At 41.5% G+C, this 19,165-nt stretch overlaps 1 protein-coding gene across 2 annotated transcripts; it reads right to left on the bottom strand.

The window, feature by feature from the left end:
- Window positions 1-474: 474 nt before the first annotated feature.
- Window positions 475-18,987, bottom strand: LOC5511256 (neuralized-like protein 4). 2 transcript variants are annotated; one of them, XM_032380550.2, is made up of 24 exons: window positions 18,415-18,987; window positions 15,708-15,883; window positions 14,869-15,069; window positions 13,999-14,230; window positions 13,538-13,631; window positions 13,102-13,369; window positions 12,228-12,435; window positions 11,601-11,870; window positions 11,127-11,375; window positions 10,120-10,296; window positions 9,736-9,878; window positions 8,700-8,897; window positions 7,584-7,682; window positions 7,262-7,325; window positions 6,694-6,758; window positions 6,571-6,620; window positions 5,875-6,007; window positions 5,011-5,169; window positions 4,582-4,840; window positions 3,796-3,870; window positions 3,369-3,513; window positions 2,984-3,099; window positions 2,580-2,700; window positions 475-2,102 (listed from the first exon to the last, which is right to left on the bottom strand). In XM_032380550.2, the coding sequence occupies exons 1-24, from the start codon at window positions 18,938-18,940 to the stop codon at window positions 1,880-1,882; spliced, it is 4,251 nt and encodes a 1,416-aa protein (XP_032236441.2). In that variant the 5' UTR covers window positions 18,941-18,987; the 3' UTR covers window positions 475-1,879. The 2 variants fall into 2 exon arrangements, with proteins under 2 accessions (XP_032236441.2, XP_032236442.2); XM_032380551.2 differs by having other exon boundaries at window positions 3,796-3,867; window positions 18,415-18,986.
- Window positions 18,988-19,165: the final 178 nt, after the last annotated feature.

The raw sequence follows: 19,165 nt of genomic DNA on the forward strand, positions 1-19,165 counted from the left end.
CTCGGTCACTAATGTCATTCTTAATATAGCTGTCAATCACTGTACTGACATGCTTCAGTAGCTGTCAATCACTGTACTGACATGCTTCAGTAGCTGTCAATCACTGTATTGTCATGTTTCATATAGCTGTAAATTAACGTATTGTCATACTGCTATAGCTATTATTCATCTACTTTTGGATAAAGTTGATATAGCTGTCGATAACTAAACTGTGATGACGCCCCATATGACCCTTTTTCAGTCTGTCAATCATTGCTTGTCAATCAAGCAGTTCCATGATTCCCTTATTGATCACTAGTTGGCCCTTACTGATGGTGTTGGGGAAGCTGAGCTTGTCTGGTGCAATGCTGTTCACACCTGTGTAGTCAGATTTTGGTGACAAATGGTGATCTATTTGTTCATAACTTCTTGTGAGTTATGGTGCTATCGAGAATTATATGTAAGCCAGGTTTTCCACCAGTAAATTCTCTTCAGTAACAAGTTTGATCTTTTATTTTTACAATTTTTATTCACTTTGGTACATTAATATTATTATTCATAAATTCTTGTGCAAATAAAACCAGAGGGTTTCTCTCGAACTCAACAGGCAACAAGTTCTGCGAGGAGCAAATACTTGTTGCAATAGGCCATTCCAGCTATAAGCATGCGCGCGCACTCACCATGGAAACCTACCTGGTGCAAGCTTAAAAATGCGCGCGCTGCATTCTGGTAGTTGAGGTAGGTTTCTATGGTAATGCGCGTGCAAACTTATACCTGGAATGGCCTATTGTTGCAATAAAATATAGTGCGACGCGCGCTACCATCGCCACCTTGGGTAGTTTCTTAAGAAAACCTTGTAATGGTGGCCAGGGTAGCACGTATCTCTACTATTATTTTAGCGTCAACTTATAATATATTCATGTTGAACCAATTCATCTCACTAAAGTTTTCGTATTCAATTATGTCTTACATTGGAGACTGTCTCCTTACCTTATCTCTGCTGTGACCAAAAAAGTGATCTGTATTCTGGCAATAAGTGTGCTTATGTGTCTTAACAGACCCTTAGGTATCTAAGCACACTTCAGTTATTATCCCTTTGGTGACCTAGAATAGTATGACCACAAAAGTTCTAATGTATTCGTAGAGTAACCACAACATTTAAAACTAATGGTATATGTAGGGTGACTATAGGTTGTCCCATGCCATCTGTAGGGTGACAACAGGGTGTCCTATGATAGCTGTAGAGTGGCCACGTGTCCCATGGTATCTTGTTAGGTGAACACACGGTGTCTTATGGTACATCTAGGGTGACAACAGGGTGTTCTATGATAGCTGTAGGGTGACCACTGGGTGTTCTATAATATCTGTAGGGTGGCAACAAAGTGTCCCATGGTATCTTGTTAGGTGATCACATGGTTTCGTTCATCTAGGGTGACAACAGGGTGTCCTATGACAGCTGTAGGGTGGCCAAGTGTCCCATGGTATCTTGTTAGGTGAACACATGGTGTCGTATATCTAGGGTGACAACAGGGTGTCCTATGATATCTGTAGGGTGGCCAAGTGTCCCATGGTATCTTGTTAGGTGAACACATGGTGTCGTATATCTAGGGTGACAACAGGGTGTCCTATGATATCTGTAGGGTGACCACGTGTCCCATGGTATCTTGTTAGGTGAACACATGGTGTCTAATGGTACATCTAGGGTGACAACAGGGTGTCATAAGATATCTGTAGGGTGGCCACGTGTCCCATGGTATCTTGTTAGGTGAACACATGGTGTCTAATGGTACATCTAGGGTGACAACAGGGTGTCCTATGATAGCTGTAGGGTGAGCCGGGTGCTCTCTCAGTTATCTGTAGTATAACAACTGGGTGTTTCATTAGATCTATAGGGTGATTTTCAAGTAGGGTCAATCTTAATAAGAAGCGCCGCCAGCAGCACCGTGCCCTTCTCCTTGATATACCACTCCAGATCTGGAGTGTCGAGGTTGTGATCTGACACTGCTTCATTGCTGCTGAGATCACAGCACGACGACTGGCCAGTGCAGTAGGACCCAGGCTTCACTCGGACAAGGAAAGCAACTTGTGCGTTACAGAGTGTGCCAGTAGGGCCATCTCGAAACCTAACAAAAGATAAGGCAGGTATTATTAGCAAGACAAGGAGTAATGCAATAGCTACACCACCTGTTGTTGGTGGAGCTAAGAGTTAGATTGGGCTTTGCCTTTAGCCGGCTAACTTGTGCGAATGGGAGAGGGGTATAAGTGGTTGGTCATGTTTGGGGCTACTTGCTACTCACGAGTCGTGTATTTTATTGGTTGTTTAAAGCGGCATTGTCCCAAGTTTACTTTCGGGCGATTACGTAACAATCTCCGATGATATTAAACGGAGAACGCGAAAAATATATCAAAATTGTTAAAGCAGTGTGTCTATTGGAAGTTTCTTTGAAAGTAATGAATAATTTAGAGCGGATGGCCTTATAGATTATAGCGGTTTCTGATAAATTCTTTTGTCTCTTAACGGTTGAGGTTTTTGTCGGCTCTCGGGGAGTAGTGACTATGCCGCTTTAAGGGTTCATGCGTAAGCGTGCTATGCGTGTTACCTTGTTAAGTTCTGGGTGGAACTACATATAGCACACTTGACAGAAGGCGAAATCATCAGCTGAGGAGTCTCGTTCTCCTTATTAAAATTTTTTTTGCTGCTTTGACGACGTCTTCTCGAATCTTCAAAATGGATTAAAAGACATGTTTAGGAAAAGAAATGGATCAATAACCTTTCTATGTATCAGGTTTAGCAAATTTCATCAGGGGCGGATCTAGGACTGGGCCGAGCGGGCCCCGCCCCCCTATTTTCAGACATTTGGTTAAAAAATAACAAAAAATAATCAATGGAAGAACATTGAATAGGGCCCCTTTTCTTGAAACCCTTGCTTGCCCCCCCTTCCTTTTTGGAGATCCTGCATTTGCCCCTGTTCATCTCCATATCAACTCCTCCCTGTGTACTCACCCGGTATAAGTAGATCCCCTGTGTCGAGTATGCGGCGAATGCTGCCGGTCTGTGTCCCGTAGAATGCCACATGCCATTTTTCCAGTACTTGCAAGGACTGCACTCTTGGAGGAAGTCTAAATGACAAGAATATGCCAGGAAAGAAATTTAACTGTGTCACTAAAGAAGATTTCGATCAAGCAACGGGGGAATGGAAAATTCAGAATGGTGGTGGTGGTGGTGGTGGTGGGGGTGGGGGGGGGGATTTGGTAGGGGTTTTTTCAGTGCTCATTACACAGGGCAGAAACCCAGCCTATTCGTTGCCAAGCAAATCAGGACTTAATTAGTAGAATAAGTCTACTGTACAAAGACTGTACCAGTCTGGGATTGACGCCCTTGTGCTTACCCTAACGCAAACTGGCACCATCCGAGAGGCAGCGCATAGCGTCTTTGGGGATCGCCGCTGACCTCGTATTCTTTCTCACTGCGGGAGACGCGGCACGTTTGACAGTAGCATATGTTTGCTTTTGACTCGTGGTTGAAGTAACCATCTGGAAGACACAGCAGCCCCAAAAGGTTGGATCATAATAGGACGCTAAAAGTCTTGTGTTTGGTCATTTCTAATTGTTGAAGGTGGGAAGCGGTCATTTGAAGGAATGCGCTTATTCAATATTTTAAGCCTTATAGAAAAAAAAGATGCGGTTGGAGGGGCGCTTGAAAGGAACACTTATACGGTACGTTCAAGTTGATACGCAGAAGCCAGATGGCTAGATTGTAAGAATGAGGGTGTACAGAAGTGCTTCCGTGTTAACACCAATTCTTATCGCACTCACCTGGTATAGCGAGACTTTGTCGGAATCGATCGCACATTTGCCTGTATTCGCAAGTGCTCTTGGACCGCTCCTCTGCTGACACAACACCACGTCCGATTATTAGAAGTTATACTATATGCTAACTTATCCTACTCCATTAAATAAAGTCTCCTTACATTCGATAAAACGGCTTGAAAATGTTGTACCATGTAACCTGTGAGCTATTACTCCGAAACGCGAAACATAAGGAAACACCAAAGCCCTTTCTCGGCTTTTGCCGCAAAGTTGCTTACGGACGTAATACCATATTGTCTTCCAGTTTACAAGCCTACAAATTTTGTAAAATGCATCATCATCAGCACCATCATCACCAATCGTTTAGGATATTATCACCATTGTCATCACCAATCATCAATGACATCATATTCTTCAACAATCATCAATGTCATCATCAACCATCATCATCTTTATCATCGATCATCAATGTTATTATCATCGTCATCACCAATCATCAATGACACCATCGTCATCGTCAACATCAATATTGTACGACGCCAATTACATCGCCATTTTACATCGCTTAATACAGTCACACAAAGCATCAATTTCCATCGGCAAATTCAAGCGAGTAACTGAGTACTTTTAATCGGATATTGTTACTCAAGTGTCGGACCTCAATGGCAGATGGTAATTCGGAATTTTGTTCTTGAAACACATGGTTATACTTTCAAATGTTAACAATGACAAAGGAGTGGCTTAGCGGCATTCTTTAATAGTCCGACCAGGAGTCTCCATAGAGGCGCTCACCTGTTCCCCTGGCAAGTTTCTCCTCACTAGCGACCTCACCCCCGCGCTGCCCCTGCTCAACTGTCGTTACTATGGAAACCTCTTGACAGCTTCCGTACAAGTCGACCACCATGTGAGGCTTGGCCGGCAGGTCCTCAGCGACCACGCCTTGGTCCTCGCCGTTGACAAAAACATGAAGCCTGGCACTAGTGTCGATCATCAGGCCCACGGTATCACCAACACGAAGATCATCAAGCCCTCGACCCAGGCCTTCGAAGACCTGAAAGACACAGGGAGAATAAAATCTAAATGTTCTGATACATAGATTCTTCTTCCAGTTGGTTCTGTCATATCTTTGTGTCGTCTAAGTTTTTAAGATGTGTTTTAATGCAATAATATGCTTATATAACAACGTGTTGCTATTGTAATAATCAGTGGGTTCTGTGATACCTTGTTGCCATTAATATAGACCGCTTTGTTGACGACAATCCATGGACAGATCTTCATGGAGTTGGCGGTGGAGGGCAGATTCAGGCACTCGGGATCGTGGTCTGTGAGACCAACCATCAGAGACCCAGACCAGTGGCTCTCTAGCTTAGTCACACGGATCTGAAAGAGTTCGGATTCATCATCATCACCGTCATCGTCGTCGTCGTCGTCATCAACAACATTGCCATCCTTCACCATCGCCATTCTTCAACACCCCGTCAACATTACCATCCATCACCAATACCTTAACAAGCCAATATCACCCCATAATAACCATCACCATCGCCATCCAACTTCATTATCATTACCATTAAAATCACCATCCATCACCATCGCCATAGAACGCCATCAAATCGCCATCCATCACCATACACATTCATTACCATCACAATAGGCGACTTGCACTTAAAACTCACCTGGTTTTTGGGATGGCAAACTCGCGCACGCTCAGGCGCTTGCGAATCAGCCAGAAAGTTTCTTTGTCAGAAATTGCTGATTTTCATTGAAAGATTTTGGATTCGCACTCTGGCGTGACGGCCGCAGCCATTTCTGGGATTTTGCCGTGAATTTCCCATACAAAAATTCAAGTGATTTTTAGTTCAAGTCGCCTATTACAATCCATGTCAATCACCTTCGCCTTCACCACCATTACATGGCTATCCATTACCATTACCATCCATCTCCACCAACACCATTAGCGGCGCAATAATTATTACCACCACCATCAACATTATCGCCATCATCATCATCATCATCATCATCATCATCATCAACAACAACATTGCCAGGGCCATCATAGATCAATCATCCACGCCCATCACATACTTGAAAGAGCGCGTTGTGGAGTAAAGGTACATCGCTGAGCACAACGCCATAGTTATAGCTTGCCACCCGACGAGCAGACACGCGCCTGTTATCAAGACGTACATGCTGTCCACAGTGACGACTGAATAAGAACCTAACAAAGGAAGCAAGCAATTTAATATATGTGGACATCTAGACTGAATAAGAACCTGACAAAGGAAGCAAGCAATTAAATCGATACGGACATCTAGACTGAATAAGAACCTGACAATAGAAGCAAGCAATTAAATCGATGTCGACATCTAGACTGAATAAGAACCTGACAAAGGAATCAAGCAATAAATCGGTGTGGACATCTAGACTGAATAAGGACCTGACAAAGGTAAGAAGGAATTAAATCGGTGTGGAGAGCTAGACTGATTAAGATCCTGACAAAGGAAGGAAGGAATTATATTGGTGTAGAGATTTAGACTGAGTAAGAACCTGACAAAGGAAGCAAGGAATTAAATCGGCGTGGAGTTCTAGACTGAATAAAGAATCAAATCACGTTCAAGTTGACCACCATATAGTCCCAGCTCGAAGAGTTCAAAGGGTTAAGGAAGCTTGCACATTGTACCATCTTTAGACAATTGCTTACACGAACTCACTCTCGTTATTGTAAACTGCATGTTGCAGTCTGTTCTATATAGGTAGAGTCAGTCGCTTAGAAGAGCCTACCTCGTCTTTGGCGTCGTCTCCGCCTCGTCCGAGTCTTTCTCTGCCTGCAGCTACAAATGACGTCATTCCAGAGGTTAAGTTGCTTAGCAATAAGGGTTGTCAACTAAGGAGTGTACAATTTACCTGTTGGCCCTTCTGCTGCTGCTCGCCCTCGCTGTTGCTTCTTGGTGTAGCGGTGACTCGTGTATCTAGTAGTATGAGAGTTGTTACAGAGGAGAAGAGTATAAGAGACATTACTCGGTAAGATGACCGGTGCATGTAATACAAGATCAATAGAGTATGAGAGTTGTTTTTAATTGAAATTGTTTTTTAATTTAATACAAGATCAAAAGAGTATGAGAGTTGTTACAGAGGAGAAGAGAATGAGGGATGTTACATGGTAAGGTGGCCTGTGTATTTAATACAAGATCAAGAGAGTATGAGATTTGTTACAGAGGAGAAGAGTATAAGGGACGTTACTTGGTAAGGCGACCGGTGCATCTAATACAAGAGCAAACGAGTGGTCATCAGCGACACTTTTGCAAAGGGAAGCAAAAAATTCAAGACCGTACTAACCCAAGAACGTGCTAACCCAAGCGGTGCAAACAATAAAATTCCAGTGTTATCATCACCATCACCATCATTAAAATATCCCATCTATGCTCTACTTTATTCCAGAGATCATCGTTAGCAACTCGAGTACTTTGCCTACCTGAATCCCTGACGACAGAAACCTGTTCCACCTTCCCATAAAGGTCGACTACTGCAAACACCATCTGTTTTCAAAAGATCGGGTTACTTTTGGCTACCAAGTACAAACACAGTCCATACACATTACGCAAAAGGTTTGAGTAACAGTTCAACGCATGGGTTTAGATTATCTTGGTTGTTTTTAAAGATTGACTATAATAGTAAGGATAGGATAGACATCCAAAATACGAGTGATGCTCTCTTTCTCGGGATGTCAGGAATAATCAGCCAAATGCATGATAAAGACAAATTGGTTGCTGTAACACACACTGGTTATAACTGACCCTCGGGACGTCTACAGCAGCAACGCCCTGATCCTCGCCATTGTAATAGATGTGTAGGGTGCCATCTGACCTCCTTTGAACACCAATAGAAGCACCCACCTAGCACATTAATTATGAAGGTAAACCAGATGTTATGTTGTTGTTGTTGTTGCTCCTGCTTAGCTGGTTGAAGTTACTATTATTTCTGCTGTTGTAGACTGATCCTGTTGTTTGTTGTTGTTGCTGCTACCTATAATAGCTGGTTGATGGTACTGTTATTTCTACTATTGTAGACTGATGTTGTCATAATTAGCTGTTGTTGTTGTTGTTGTTGCCAATACTGCAATTATCGTTGATTTGTTATTTTACAAATTGTTGTTGCTGCAACGGGTGTTGTTTATTTAGCTGGCGTGTCATGCGAAGTGGTAAAAGTTATTAGAAGCAGTATTTTGTCAAATGGGGAGGATAATATGCTAAAGCAAGTTGAACCCCCCTCCCCTTCCTACAAGACACTGAAACTGACTTGCCCAACAGATATTTCAATGCAAAAATGTTATTTGAATATTGTGATAAACTGCATCTGTATTCTTAATTTGTTTAATCTAAGTAGCTGACTATTCACCTGAAATAACAACAGCTTCATTCTATAAATAATAATAAAATGACATTGCTAATAGAATTATGTTTTTTCAAAATAGTCAGTGTATAATATAAATAAATCGTCAAAAAAAATAAATTGTGATCCATATCTGGTATGTGGTGTGGCAGGCCCATACCCAGGATTTTTCTTGGGGGGTGCGAAATCCGAAAAAGTGGACCTAATTTTTTGGGGGGAGGTTGAGGGGGGAAGGGGGGAGGGGGGGAGGGAGTGAGCTTTTTGATAAAAATCTGAACAAAAAGGGATTTTTTTATGCCATTGCAGTATCTCCACGGGAGGTTTATTGTCAAATTTGGCTACAAAGTCTGACTTATGGATTCATGACATACCACAGTGATCTAGCTTATACTATATAGTTTTGTCTACCAATAGCACGCCTACTGTGAATAGAAAGTGGACTTTTGGCCTTTGTGTGTGGGGGGGTGCACCCCCCTGGGAACGCCCCTGTGTGGCAACAACTAGATGTTTGTTGCTTTCACCTGTGTGCGATCCAGACTCCATCCGTAGTTTTCCTTCAGAGTGACACCATCCTTGAGAATGCGTGACTCGACCATGATCCATGTTCCGTCACGTAACTCACTGGCAGTGGCGGGTACGTTAAACATGGGCAACAAGCAAGACGTGACACCTATCCCAAGAGACCCGGACCACTGACTACTAAGCCGGTCTACTTTAATCTGGAAATGATCAAGACCAAAGATAAATATGCAACTTAATCTAGTTTAGCGTAAAGCAAACATTATTTCGGGCGGTATAAAAAAATGTATAGAATAAACTAATTTTTCCTGCTGTGAGATGTAGTTCACAAAAAACAAAGAACTCTCAGACCAACAGAAACAGGCACTGAAATTTCATCTATTCGTTTATTCAGGGCTTCTGGAATTACGCGAAAAAAACTAAAAATTACGCGGGATTCTTTGCTAAATTACGTGGAAAATCAATAATTACGCGCTGAATTACGCGGGATTTTGCAATACATTTTTCTTTAAAAATCAAAATTTTGTGGGATTCTTTACTGAATTACGCGCTAAATTACACGGAATATCAACTGTTACGCCCAAACTCGGCGTAATAGCACGAAATAACTTGAAAAGGTTAATTTTTTTGCGCGAAGATATCTTAGACAAGTTTTCATTGGCTCCTAGCCACCAGCCAATTAAAAAAGGTATTTTATTATTAGTCCTAGGCCTTCGCGGTTTAGCAAAGAGCGCGTAGTCATTTTATTTGTTTTCGAAATTCAGTTAGAAACATCGCTCTCTTACGAAGAATATATCTCTTTTTTACGAGAAATAGAGGTAAGAACCCTAAAAGAACACATCAGCTGTGCACTTAAATGTTTTGTCTTTCAAAATTTAGCCAAATTACGCGGGATTACGCGGAAATTTGTGGATTACGCGGATTACGCGGAGAAAGCCAAATTACGCGCTTCCGCACAAGCGCGTAATTCCAGAAGCCCTGTTTATTGATTAAGTAGAGCACTTGAATTAAAGCGCAAAACATGCAGGATAAGCCTACCTCAAAGATCTCGTCATCGTGGAGGGGCTTAGCGCTAAACAACAAGGCATTGCTGAAGTCGCGACATCGAGTAGCTGTCCAGCGGCTATTCTCAAGAGAGACGTTCTTGCCGCAGCAAGGATGGAAGCCATGTGGGACACCACCTATAGGACGAATTACACAACATAGGGAATACATCATGTGACACGTACTGACTTCAGCCAATAGATAATAAATATTCACGTGATAGACAGGAAATGAAAGCCACATGGAACAGCATTCAGGGAAAACATCATGGACACCTCAGTTTATTGACCTCGAGCTCTTAATTTTTCTCTCAAAACGGCCATTTTAAGTGATAATGATGATTTTTGGATTATGAACAGCAGCCTCGGAATTACATACCTGGGATGACGTCGGGTGTGTCCGTTCTGACAGGGGGTACTGTAGGGGGGACAGAAAGTGCTCGGGATTCCTCTTGGGAGGGGTGGGAGGAGGGAAGCTTTTGCTGCTCCACATAGTCTTCGTCGTACACAGACACTTGTACACACTGACCGTACAGGTCAATAATAGCATACACACCTGATACAAGGCAGCAATCAGGGAGTTAGCAATAAATAGGCCATTCCAGCTATAAGTTTGTGCGCATTACCATAGAAACCTACCTCAACTACCAGAATGCAGCGGGCGCTTTTTAAGCTTAGATCAAACAAATCGCGCGCTGCATGCCGGTAGTTGAGGTAGGTTTCCATGGCGAGTGCGCGCGCATGCTTATAACTGGAATGGTCTATTACACATGCCAGTCTTCACATACAAGTCTAGTAAACAAAAACACACTGTAATATAAAAGCATAAACTACTATGACAACACAAGCTGAACATCGCAAACACATCTAGTGCAGGTAAGTGATCAAGGGGTGAGACCTAGGGCCCATACCAGCGCTACGTGCAAAAGAGCTAAATGGCATAGAAACTTTAGGATTAAATCTCTTTGGCAGACGTCATTGGCCTACACTTCCTGATGCACAAGCTAAGTCATGAATATATCCACCTTCTTCTAATTCTGAAAAACCTATGTGCACTTAGAATTGATAATCAAGAAGCCATGCTTTTTGAGCAATGGCTTTGAGGCCAAAAACCACACAACCACTCACTTTGCAGTGAGTTTGTTTTCTTCATTATTCTCACGCTATTTATGAAGGCCAGGATGAAAATTTCAAATTTCAATTAAACATATGAAAAATGAAAAATATCGCATTTGATATTCTGATTGCCATTTCTTCCTAAGAACTTAAAGGAAGATGTCATCCTTATTTGATGTGAAATGAGCTTAGTGGAAATATTCTTTGTGGTGTCTTGAAAAGAAGGAACCAAAACGATTTACATGACTTTAGGTTTCGGTCACGTGATACCTGCTGGCACAGAGGAGGCCGCTGACCCGCAGTCCTCGCCGTTGACAAAGTAGTGCAGGGATCCGTCAGCTTTACGCATGATTCCCAGGCGGAAGTTCTCCTTGAGCTTGTCCAGGTCGCAGCCATAACCATTCAAAATAGTGGCGCCATCCTGGAGCACTGATGAACCAGAAAGCATCCAGGTATCATGGTCCAGATCCGTGATGGTGTTGGGAAAGCTGAGCTTGTCTGGTGCAATGCTGGTCACACCTGTGTAGTCAGATTTTGGTGACAAATGATGATCTATTTGTTGTGAGTTATGCTCCCGAGAATAATATGTAAGCCAGGTTCTCCACCAGTTACTATATATATAAACTTCCTACCCCCCCTCCCGACCATCCTTCAACCTGATTCTCCATCAGTTGCTATCAATAACCTCACCCCTTCTACAATCTATCGACCTGGTTCTCCACCAGTTGCCATCCAAAGCCTTACCTGCTTCCAGCGAGCCTGACCATCTATCAACCTGCTTCTCAATAATGATCTCAAACATCTCGTCATCACGAAGTGGCCGCTGGCTCATCACAATAGCATTGTTGAACTCCACTAGGGGATTAACTCTGATGGCGTTGCGGTGGTCATGACTGATGACTACTTGGTCGCCATGGAAACTACTGAAGGTGAACCAGTTGTCGTTAGGTACAGCGGCAGTACTTGCGGGAGCATGGGGAAGAGGTGTTTCGCTTCTTGTTGATGTGCCAGTGCCTTGAATGACAGAATTTATTATTCATTTCCTTTGAAATACCAATAGCAACATAAGGCTTGATCAATATCAGAACATTATTTCATTAAAAAAAGATGTATGACAGAATTTGAGAACCTAGACTAACTAAAGAAAGAGCAATTCCAAGATGAAAATTTGTTACTTTTTCTGATGTCGCCCACGTTTTTTTTTTGCCCCACCTACCCACCACCCCTATAACTTTAGGTGTACCTTCACCCTCAACACTATTACTACAACACTATAACCAGTACTTCTCCATAAATGTAAGCTCCTGTACTCTCATCAAGTATCGAACAGTATCATAACAAGCAAAACAAAGCACAGGATTTCTCTCTTACTCGTAACCGCAGGTTCCCCTTCTGGTATGTCCTCTCTGGGTCGTCCGTTGGTGATGGTAGCTTGTGCTGATCTACCATAGAGATCCACCATACCATAGACTGGGGTAACCACTGGAATATCTTGTGCTGCAAGTCCCATGTCTTCACCATTAATGAAGAAGTTCAGCGAGCCGTCCTCTTTGTAAACCAACCCAACTCTATCACCAGCCTGTGATTACAAGTACCTTCAAAGTAAGCTAGAACTATCTGGGCACACACAAAGGGTTATCATCAGCCTGCTCTCTAAGTGATATTCAATGATATGCAATTTGCAGAATGCCAGATGCCATCTTGTTTTGTTTGGTAGTGCAATAGAGATATAAATCAACACAATGTTAAACGTTAGCCCTTTGTCGAAGCTTGCTGACAGCTCCGATGAAGGGCTAATGCTCGCAACATCAGCGCAACTACTCTGTTTCACAGAGGCGCTCAACATACCTTTTCAACCTTGTGTTGATCTATACCTTGTCTACACCACGCCTAGTAGACCATCTAGTTTTTCTACAGCTTGTCTGTAGTCTTTCTAGTTATATCATTGGTTGTGCAAAAGCGTGAGAGGAGAAGATGGGGAGCCCCCTTACATTACCTCATTCCCCTTTCTCACAATTTCTTGTGCAGATAAAATGTCTCTATATTATTTGTCAAAGTCACTGTGTTACAATAAATGGTCAAACAACACTATAATAACAAAACTACAGTACAGGGACTACCTAACACAAGGAAATTGGAAGGAATGAATCACTTTACAGATGACAAACATGGTCTCAGAACACCTGGATACCCCTTGAGTATGCCCCTGCAGTAAGCCCAGCAAAGTTATCACTGACTAATGCACCTTAAGATCATCAAGATTTCTTCCATAGGTCTCTATAGTGGTCACACCATTCTTCATCATCCCGCCACCTGACATGACCCATGCACCTGTCATCAAGTTTGTGATGGTTGCTGGAAGTTCTAGTGTCGCTGGGTTATGGGTAGTTAGGCCAATTTCTAGTGACCCTGCCCATTTGTCCAGTTGGCGGTCGACATAAACCTCAAATAGTTCCCCGTGCTTAATGGGTCGGTTTGTCAGCACAACTGCATTGTTGAACTCTTCAAGGGCCCTGAAATGGCAGAATAAACCATTGAAGTGCCAGAGACGGATGGACATCAGAAATATATATTACAACCACTCAACTTCATGGTTTACCAATATCTACTTGTTTTCTTATACACTATTTAGCTATGGTGCTTCACAAAGCTCTGTGAGAGGCTCTGGCAATATAGATTACCTTGGTCGAAAGGCAGTATAATTTCCATTCATTAGGCGGACAGACTTTCCACATCGGGAACTGAAAAGCAGTGGAGCATCATCGGGAGAGTCATCTGAATCAAGATCAAGATAACCAACCCTCAACATAATGAATGCGATTTTGCAAAACAAGGCTTGATGAGCTTGTTGTAAGTATCACAAATACAACATGACAAAAATATGAAACTGCAACATTTACAATAGAAAGGCTGTTGTTATGATGATTCTATAATCATGTTGTCAATGGTGGTAGTTCTGGTAATGGTGTTGGTGGTGATGATGGCGATAGTAGTGATTTTAGTGGTAGTCATGATAATAATGATGCTGATGATTGTGGTGATGATAGTGGTTGTGATGATGATGATTGTCATAGCAATCTAGTACTAAAGTTTGATTGATGCAAACATGTGGCTGCTATGGTTATTAATCCACAATAAATACCTTCAGTGTCACAAGTTGCGCCAACAAGCGCAGTGGCCTGTTCTTCCTCATTCTCCAATTCATTAGAAGTGTCAGCACTGACTACAGATACCCTGACAGCCGCGCCGTACAGATCCACCACCCCAAACACCCCAGGCGGGATATCATCGGCAGCCACGCCCATGCAGACACCATTTAAGTAAAAACTAACAGTTCCATCAGCTGTCTTCAAAATTCCTACTTTGTCACCAGCCTACAATAAAATATGTGAGTCAGCCTGATACAGTATATTACACAGAAGGTATCATACAAGCTTACTGAAAGCAGTCTGGGAACATATCAATGAAGTTTTCAAAAAGCAGTTTGGGAACATATCAACTAGTTTTCAAAGAGCAGTTTGGTAACATATCAACTAGTTTTCAAAAAGCAGGCTGACAGAGCCTTTAGGGTACCCCTCAAGCAATCATTCATAGAGACAGCATCTGCCATTAACCATTAACCTCTATGAAATAAATCAGACAGGTGACAAAGGCAAATCTTGGAATTTAAAGATAACAATCTCTAATTCTTTTTAAACAGTTGTCTAGCAGCACCTGCTCTAATATAGAAAAAAGCTCATGCTTTCCATGTGAGGCTGGTATCATAAGTTATTCAATTCTTAGATAACCTCAAGCCGGGTTTCTGGAAATTCTAGTCTGGAGAGGCCTTACTGTAGGTTATCCTTAGATTTTGTAAAGGGGGAGGAGCATATGTCTACCGCTAAATTTGAGTGCCATAGGAGGATACTGCCTGACCCTCCTTATGCTTCACAATCAACTCTGTGACTAACAGGTTTTCAAGTAACTGTTATCAAAGGTGGTATGGGTTTAGGGAATTTTATGCACTACATACCTTTATTGACTCTAGACTTAATTCACTATAATCACTTCTGACTTCTTGTCCATTAATGATAATTGACGTGCCACTCCACATCCATGCCCCTGACGTCATACTGGTCATGGTCGGTGGTAGCACAATTTGTAAAGGATTATGGGAGGTGATTCCAACTTCGAGAGACCCAGCCCACATGTCAGTCAACTTTTCTACAACAACCTGAAACATAGCATGGAATTTTAAGAAACTGTTTCTTTGTTGGTTAAGGTGCAGATTTTCAAAATCCTTAGAATATACAGTATGTGGCTTTGTACACCTTGGCTCACGGTAATGGACTTGTGAGGTAATCTCACTAAAAGTCTAAACTAAAACTGAACTAAGGACAACAGAACTTCAAAAAGTGGGTATCTACACTGTATTTTATTCATTTTCAATATTTTCATGGTCCCCTAGAGCTTACTGTTGAGTTTATTTACCCAGTCATTTGACTATTTGCTGAGAAGTTTTTAATTTTGAAACAAGTACTTGAATCAACTCACCTATCTCTCGTCTCATTTTGGTTCAACAAATAAGCTAAAATTCTAACCACTGTTTTTTAGCCAAGCAACCAAGAGATTACAAAAGTTTTGTTTCAATTGACAACATGGATAAATATTGTACCTCTTGATTCACATGTAAATGCTGAGTCTCAAGATTATGGAGCTTTGCTTTGAAAAGTCGTTAAATTGTTTCAAGAATGGAAATTTCACTGCAGATAATGTTTTAAATAAGTAGCTCAATAGTCAGCTACAGGGGGACCTGGCTCAGCTGTAATAATAACAATAATAAGTGTCCATATTGATTTTGCATCTTCTTACTTCAAATAATTCATTATCTCTTAAGGGCTGATTTGTCAACACAACAGAGTTCTTGAATTCCTCTTCAGGAAACTGTCTCTCTGCTGTTCTGTTACGATTCCCCAGTTGAACAAGTGATCCACAGTGAGGGTGGAACACAACAGATGCTGTTGATTGCACCGGGCTTGGTACCATGCCTGTCAGGTTTAAGCATACAGAAAGATAAATTAAGGTGAACAAGGCTTCAAAATGTCCAAATGTTTATCTACTTTATAATCAATAAAAATCAGTTGAAATAATTCAGGGCCGTAGTAGGTGGTGGGGCACAGGGGGAATATGCCCCCCAAATATTTTCAAAAATTATAAAGAAATGGCTAGTGGCGGAGTGTTTGTGACCCTCCCCCCAAAATATATTACATGGCCTGCTAAGGCTCTGTAATATAAAACCTTAAAGCGATCCTCAAGAAGTATAACCAATAAATGGTAGCCAGTGAATGATGGCAGCTGGCGAATTTGAACTTAAGAGAAATTAGTAATAAAATAATAATAAAGAAATAAAAGTTTGTAATGTTCAGTGTAATACAAATAATCATGTGGAATGTAATATAAAATATATATGTGGAATATAAACATGCAGACAAATGATAGAAATGCAAATATTGCAGTACATAAGATCTATAAGATACATAAAATCTTATTCTTTGTTTACACTTCAGCATCAACCTATGTTCAGTTTGTGGTTAACTGAACCCCAGTTAGGAGAAATGCATTTACACTTGAAAACTTAACCTGGTTAGATCATTAGGCTGGAACAGTCCCGGGTCGAATTGCTGCTGCGATTATTGTGATTTTTCTGGCCGATCTTGTTATTCTGTGGTGGCTTCTTCTTACAAGATTCACTATAATTCAAGATGATCTTTTAGGGACCACCTTGCCTGATGTTTTCTCTTATGTTTGTTGTTTTTGTTGAGTTGTTTGTGCTATTACATTAGGGATTCACAGTCCCTTGACTTGAAAACTAGTTTGTTGTAAAGTATTGTGTAAAATGTCCAGCAAAATGTGCAAATCCCGAAAACATGTGGTAATCTCATGACTATCGAGTAAACACTATTTGAGAAATGACTGACATCGGAAAGCGATAGCTGACAAGAACTGCCTCCTGGAATGGTTGAGTTCAACCAAACCTAGGTTGCGGATCTTTTTGTAATTGCCGGCACATAAGTGGCTATTTGGAGCGTGTTTACACACACTTCAAATCTAACCTAGGTTGGGTAGTTACTCAACCTAGGTTTTCCCTGCTAGCAGAGGCCTCTTTTCTCTGTATTTCGCTGGGCTGGAGTTCGCGAGGAAAAGATACCTCTGCCATGGGTCGCAAATTCGTTTGATCAAACCGCCGTCCACGATCGTGGACGAGATCCAGAGCGCATGCTCCGTTTATTAATTACTGGCCACTATTTGAGCCCACAATGACTAGCGCATGCATGAAACGTATATCCGCTGCGGGATAATAAGCCCGCATTCGAAACGGCGTCCTCCGTAGAAATATCACGTGCGACGAATTATAAAAGAAGCCATTCAATGCCTTATCTTCATTCAGAATTTTCTCTCTTTTGACTAACGAGTCAATCTTCCGTTTACAGGTTTTGCATTCTTCTGGGAATATCTGATCTAAGTTTACCAAAAAGTTTTGTAACATTTTCTTCGAATCCAACTGTGCGATATTTACATTGAAGAAACTCGCCTGCCCAGATGTCTTGAAATTAATCCCACAAACAAGACAAAACTCGTCTTTGCTGCATTTGTTGTTCAATCTTTTTATTGACGTTTTAGGTGATTGAAATTGAACAGTTGTTTTCTTTTTTCGAAGAGGAGAACTAACCGGAGTTTGATTCATGATTTTCGACTAAACCCATGCAAAGCATATTAGCATATTGACAGCTTTCGCGCAATGGTACGGGTTTTGGCACGTCGGTCGCTTATTAACGCTCACGCATGCGCAACAGAAACAGTTTCGACCCATGGCAGAGGTATCTTTTCCTCGCGAACTCCAGCCCAGCGAAATACGGAGAAAAGAGGCCTCTGCTAGCAGGGAACTTAGGTTGGACGCTCAAGTGTAAACACAGCATTAAAAAGGTTGTACACCAAAAGACATTTCCAATGTAACCCATTATATTTCCACTTTTCCTGTCTGTGTATTACAGAATATTACAATGGAATGTTTACAAAGCACAGTGAGTTCAAATATGCAGCAATCTTGTCACATGAAGCGAAAATATAAATCATAAGGCAACTTTTACAAGATCGGCTGTATTATTATCATACAGTACAGCAGCACTTCATGCATACTGCATACTATTTGTACAATGCATAAATATAACAAAAAATGTATAATAATACATATAATAATATCCTATAATAGAAATAATTCATCCCCATAGCTTGATCAAATTTAAGTCAATGTATGACCTTGGCTTAATTGGGATTGAAATAATTTCACTATATTCATAGGAAAATAATTAAACACAAGGTTGAATGTAAGGTCTCTCTAAAAACACACATCACTGGAACTATTCAAGTGAATGGTACCTAAAATTTGACGTTTTTCATATCATAATTCCAATCCTCCACTAGAAAAAAATTAGTAAGGGTTATACTTAAGTAAGTAAGTAAGTAATAACATAAATCCCACACCGGGTACACGACAAAGTAAATATTTATACGAACTCACCTTCCCTTGGCTTGAAATGAGAATACACAGAAACCTCTACGCATTTTCCATACAGATCGACAACACCATAAAGATTTCCTGGTATTTCGCTGGCTGCCACCCCCAAGTCTTTACCATTCACATAGAAATGTAAGCAACCATCCCCAGTCCTAAGAACCCCAACTCTGTCACCTTCAGTCAGCTCATCCAAGTCTGTACCATAGCTATCTAAGATTGCAGTACCATTTTTTACTACAGACATCCCCGACATAATCCAGTAGCCATTTTTTAGGCCTGTTGCAGAGGATGGAATTTCTATCATGCTTGGGTTAGCGGTAGTGACACCGATAGCCATAGATCCAGACCAGTTGGTGATTTTTCGATCTATTCGTACTTCTAAGAGCTCTGAGGGACCGAGCATATGTTTAGTGAATACTAGTCCGTTGTTAAATTCTGCGCTTGGGTTCCGTCGTCGGGCGGTTCGGTTTCCATTGCTCAAAAAAATCAAACTCCCATGACGCTCGTGAAATTCGCACGAAGCCGCCATGTTTTTTTCTTCTTCAATGTCAACCGCTGACCAACAATTTTGAAGTGAGCCCATTTGGTGCTGGTGGCAGCGTAGAGTGGCGTAGCAAGCAAGTTATGTATGTTTTTACTCGTTTCTCTCTGTATCAATTGTTTTGTAAGGCAATGCATATGCATTTAGAAACGTGGGGAAAAACTGCATCTAGGGGAGTCACTTTAGTAGGTGCTTTGCATGCGTAGCGACGCT

The sequence above is a fragment of the Nematostella vectensis genome, chromosome 3 (assembly GCF_932526225.1).
Source record: "Nematostella vectensis chromosome 3, jaNemVect1.1, whole genome shotgun sequence".
NCBI classification, from domain to species: domain Eukaryota; kingdom Metazoa; phylum Cnidaria; class Anthozoa; order Actiniaria; family Edwardsiidae; genus Nematostella; species Nematostella vectensis.

Coding starts and splice junctions, on each gene's coding strand:
- LOC5511256 (XM_032380550.2), bottom strand. CDS start 18,940: ATGGCGGCTTCGTGCGAATTTCACGAGCGTCATGGGAGTTTGATTTTT. Junction 6,759..7,261: donor TTCTGTCGTCAGGGATTCAG/GTAGGCAAAGTA, acceptor TCATACTACTAG/ATACACGAGTCACCGCTACA. Junction 3,871..4,581: donor GAAACTTGCCAGGGGAACAG/GTGAGCGCCTCT, acceptor GTGTTGTGTCAG/CAGAGGAGCGGTCCAAGAGC.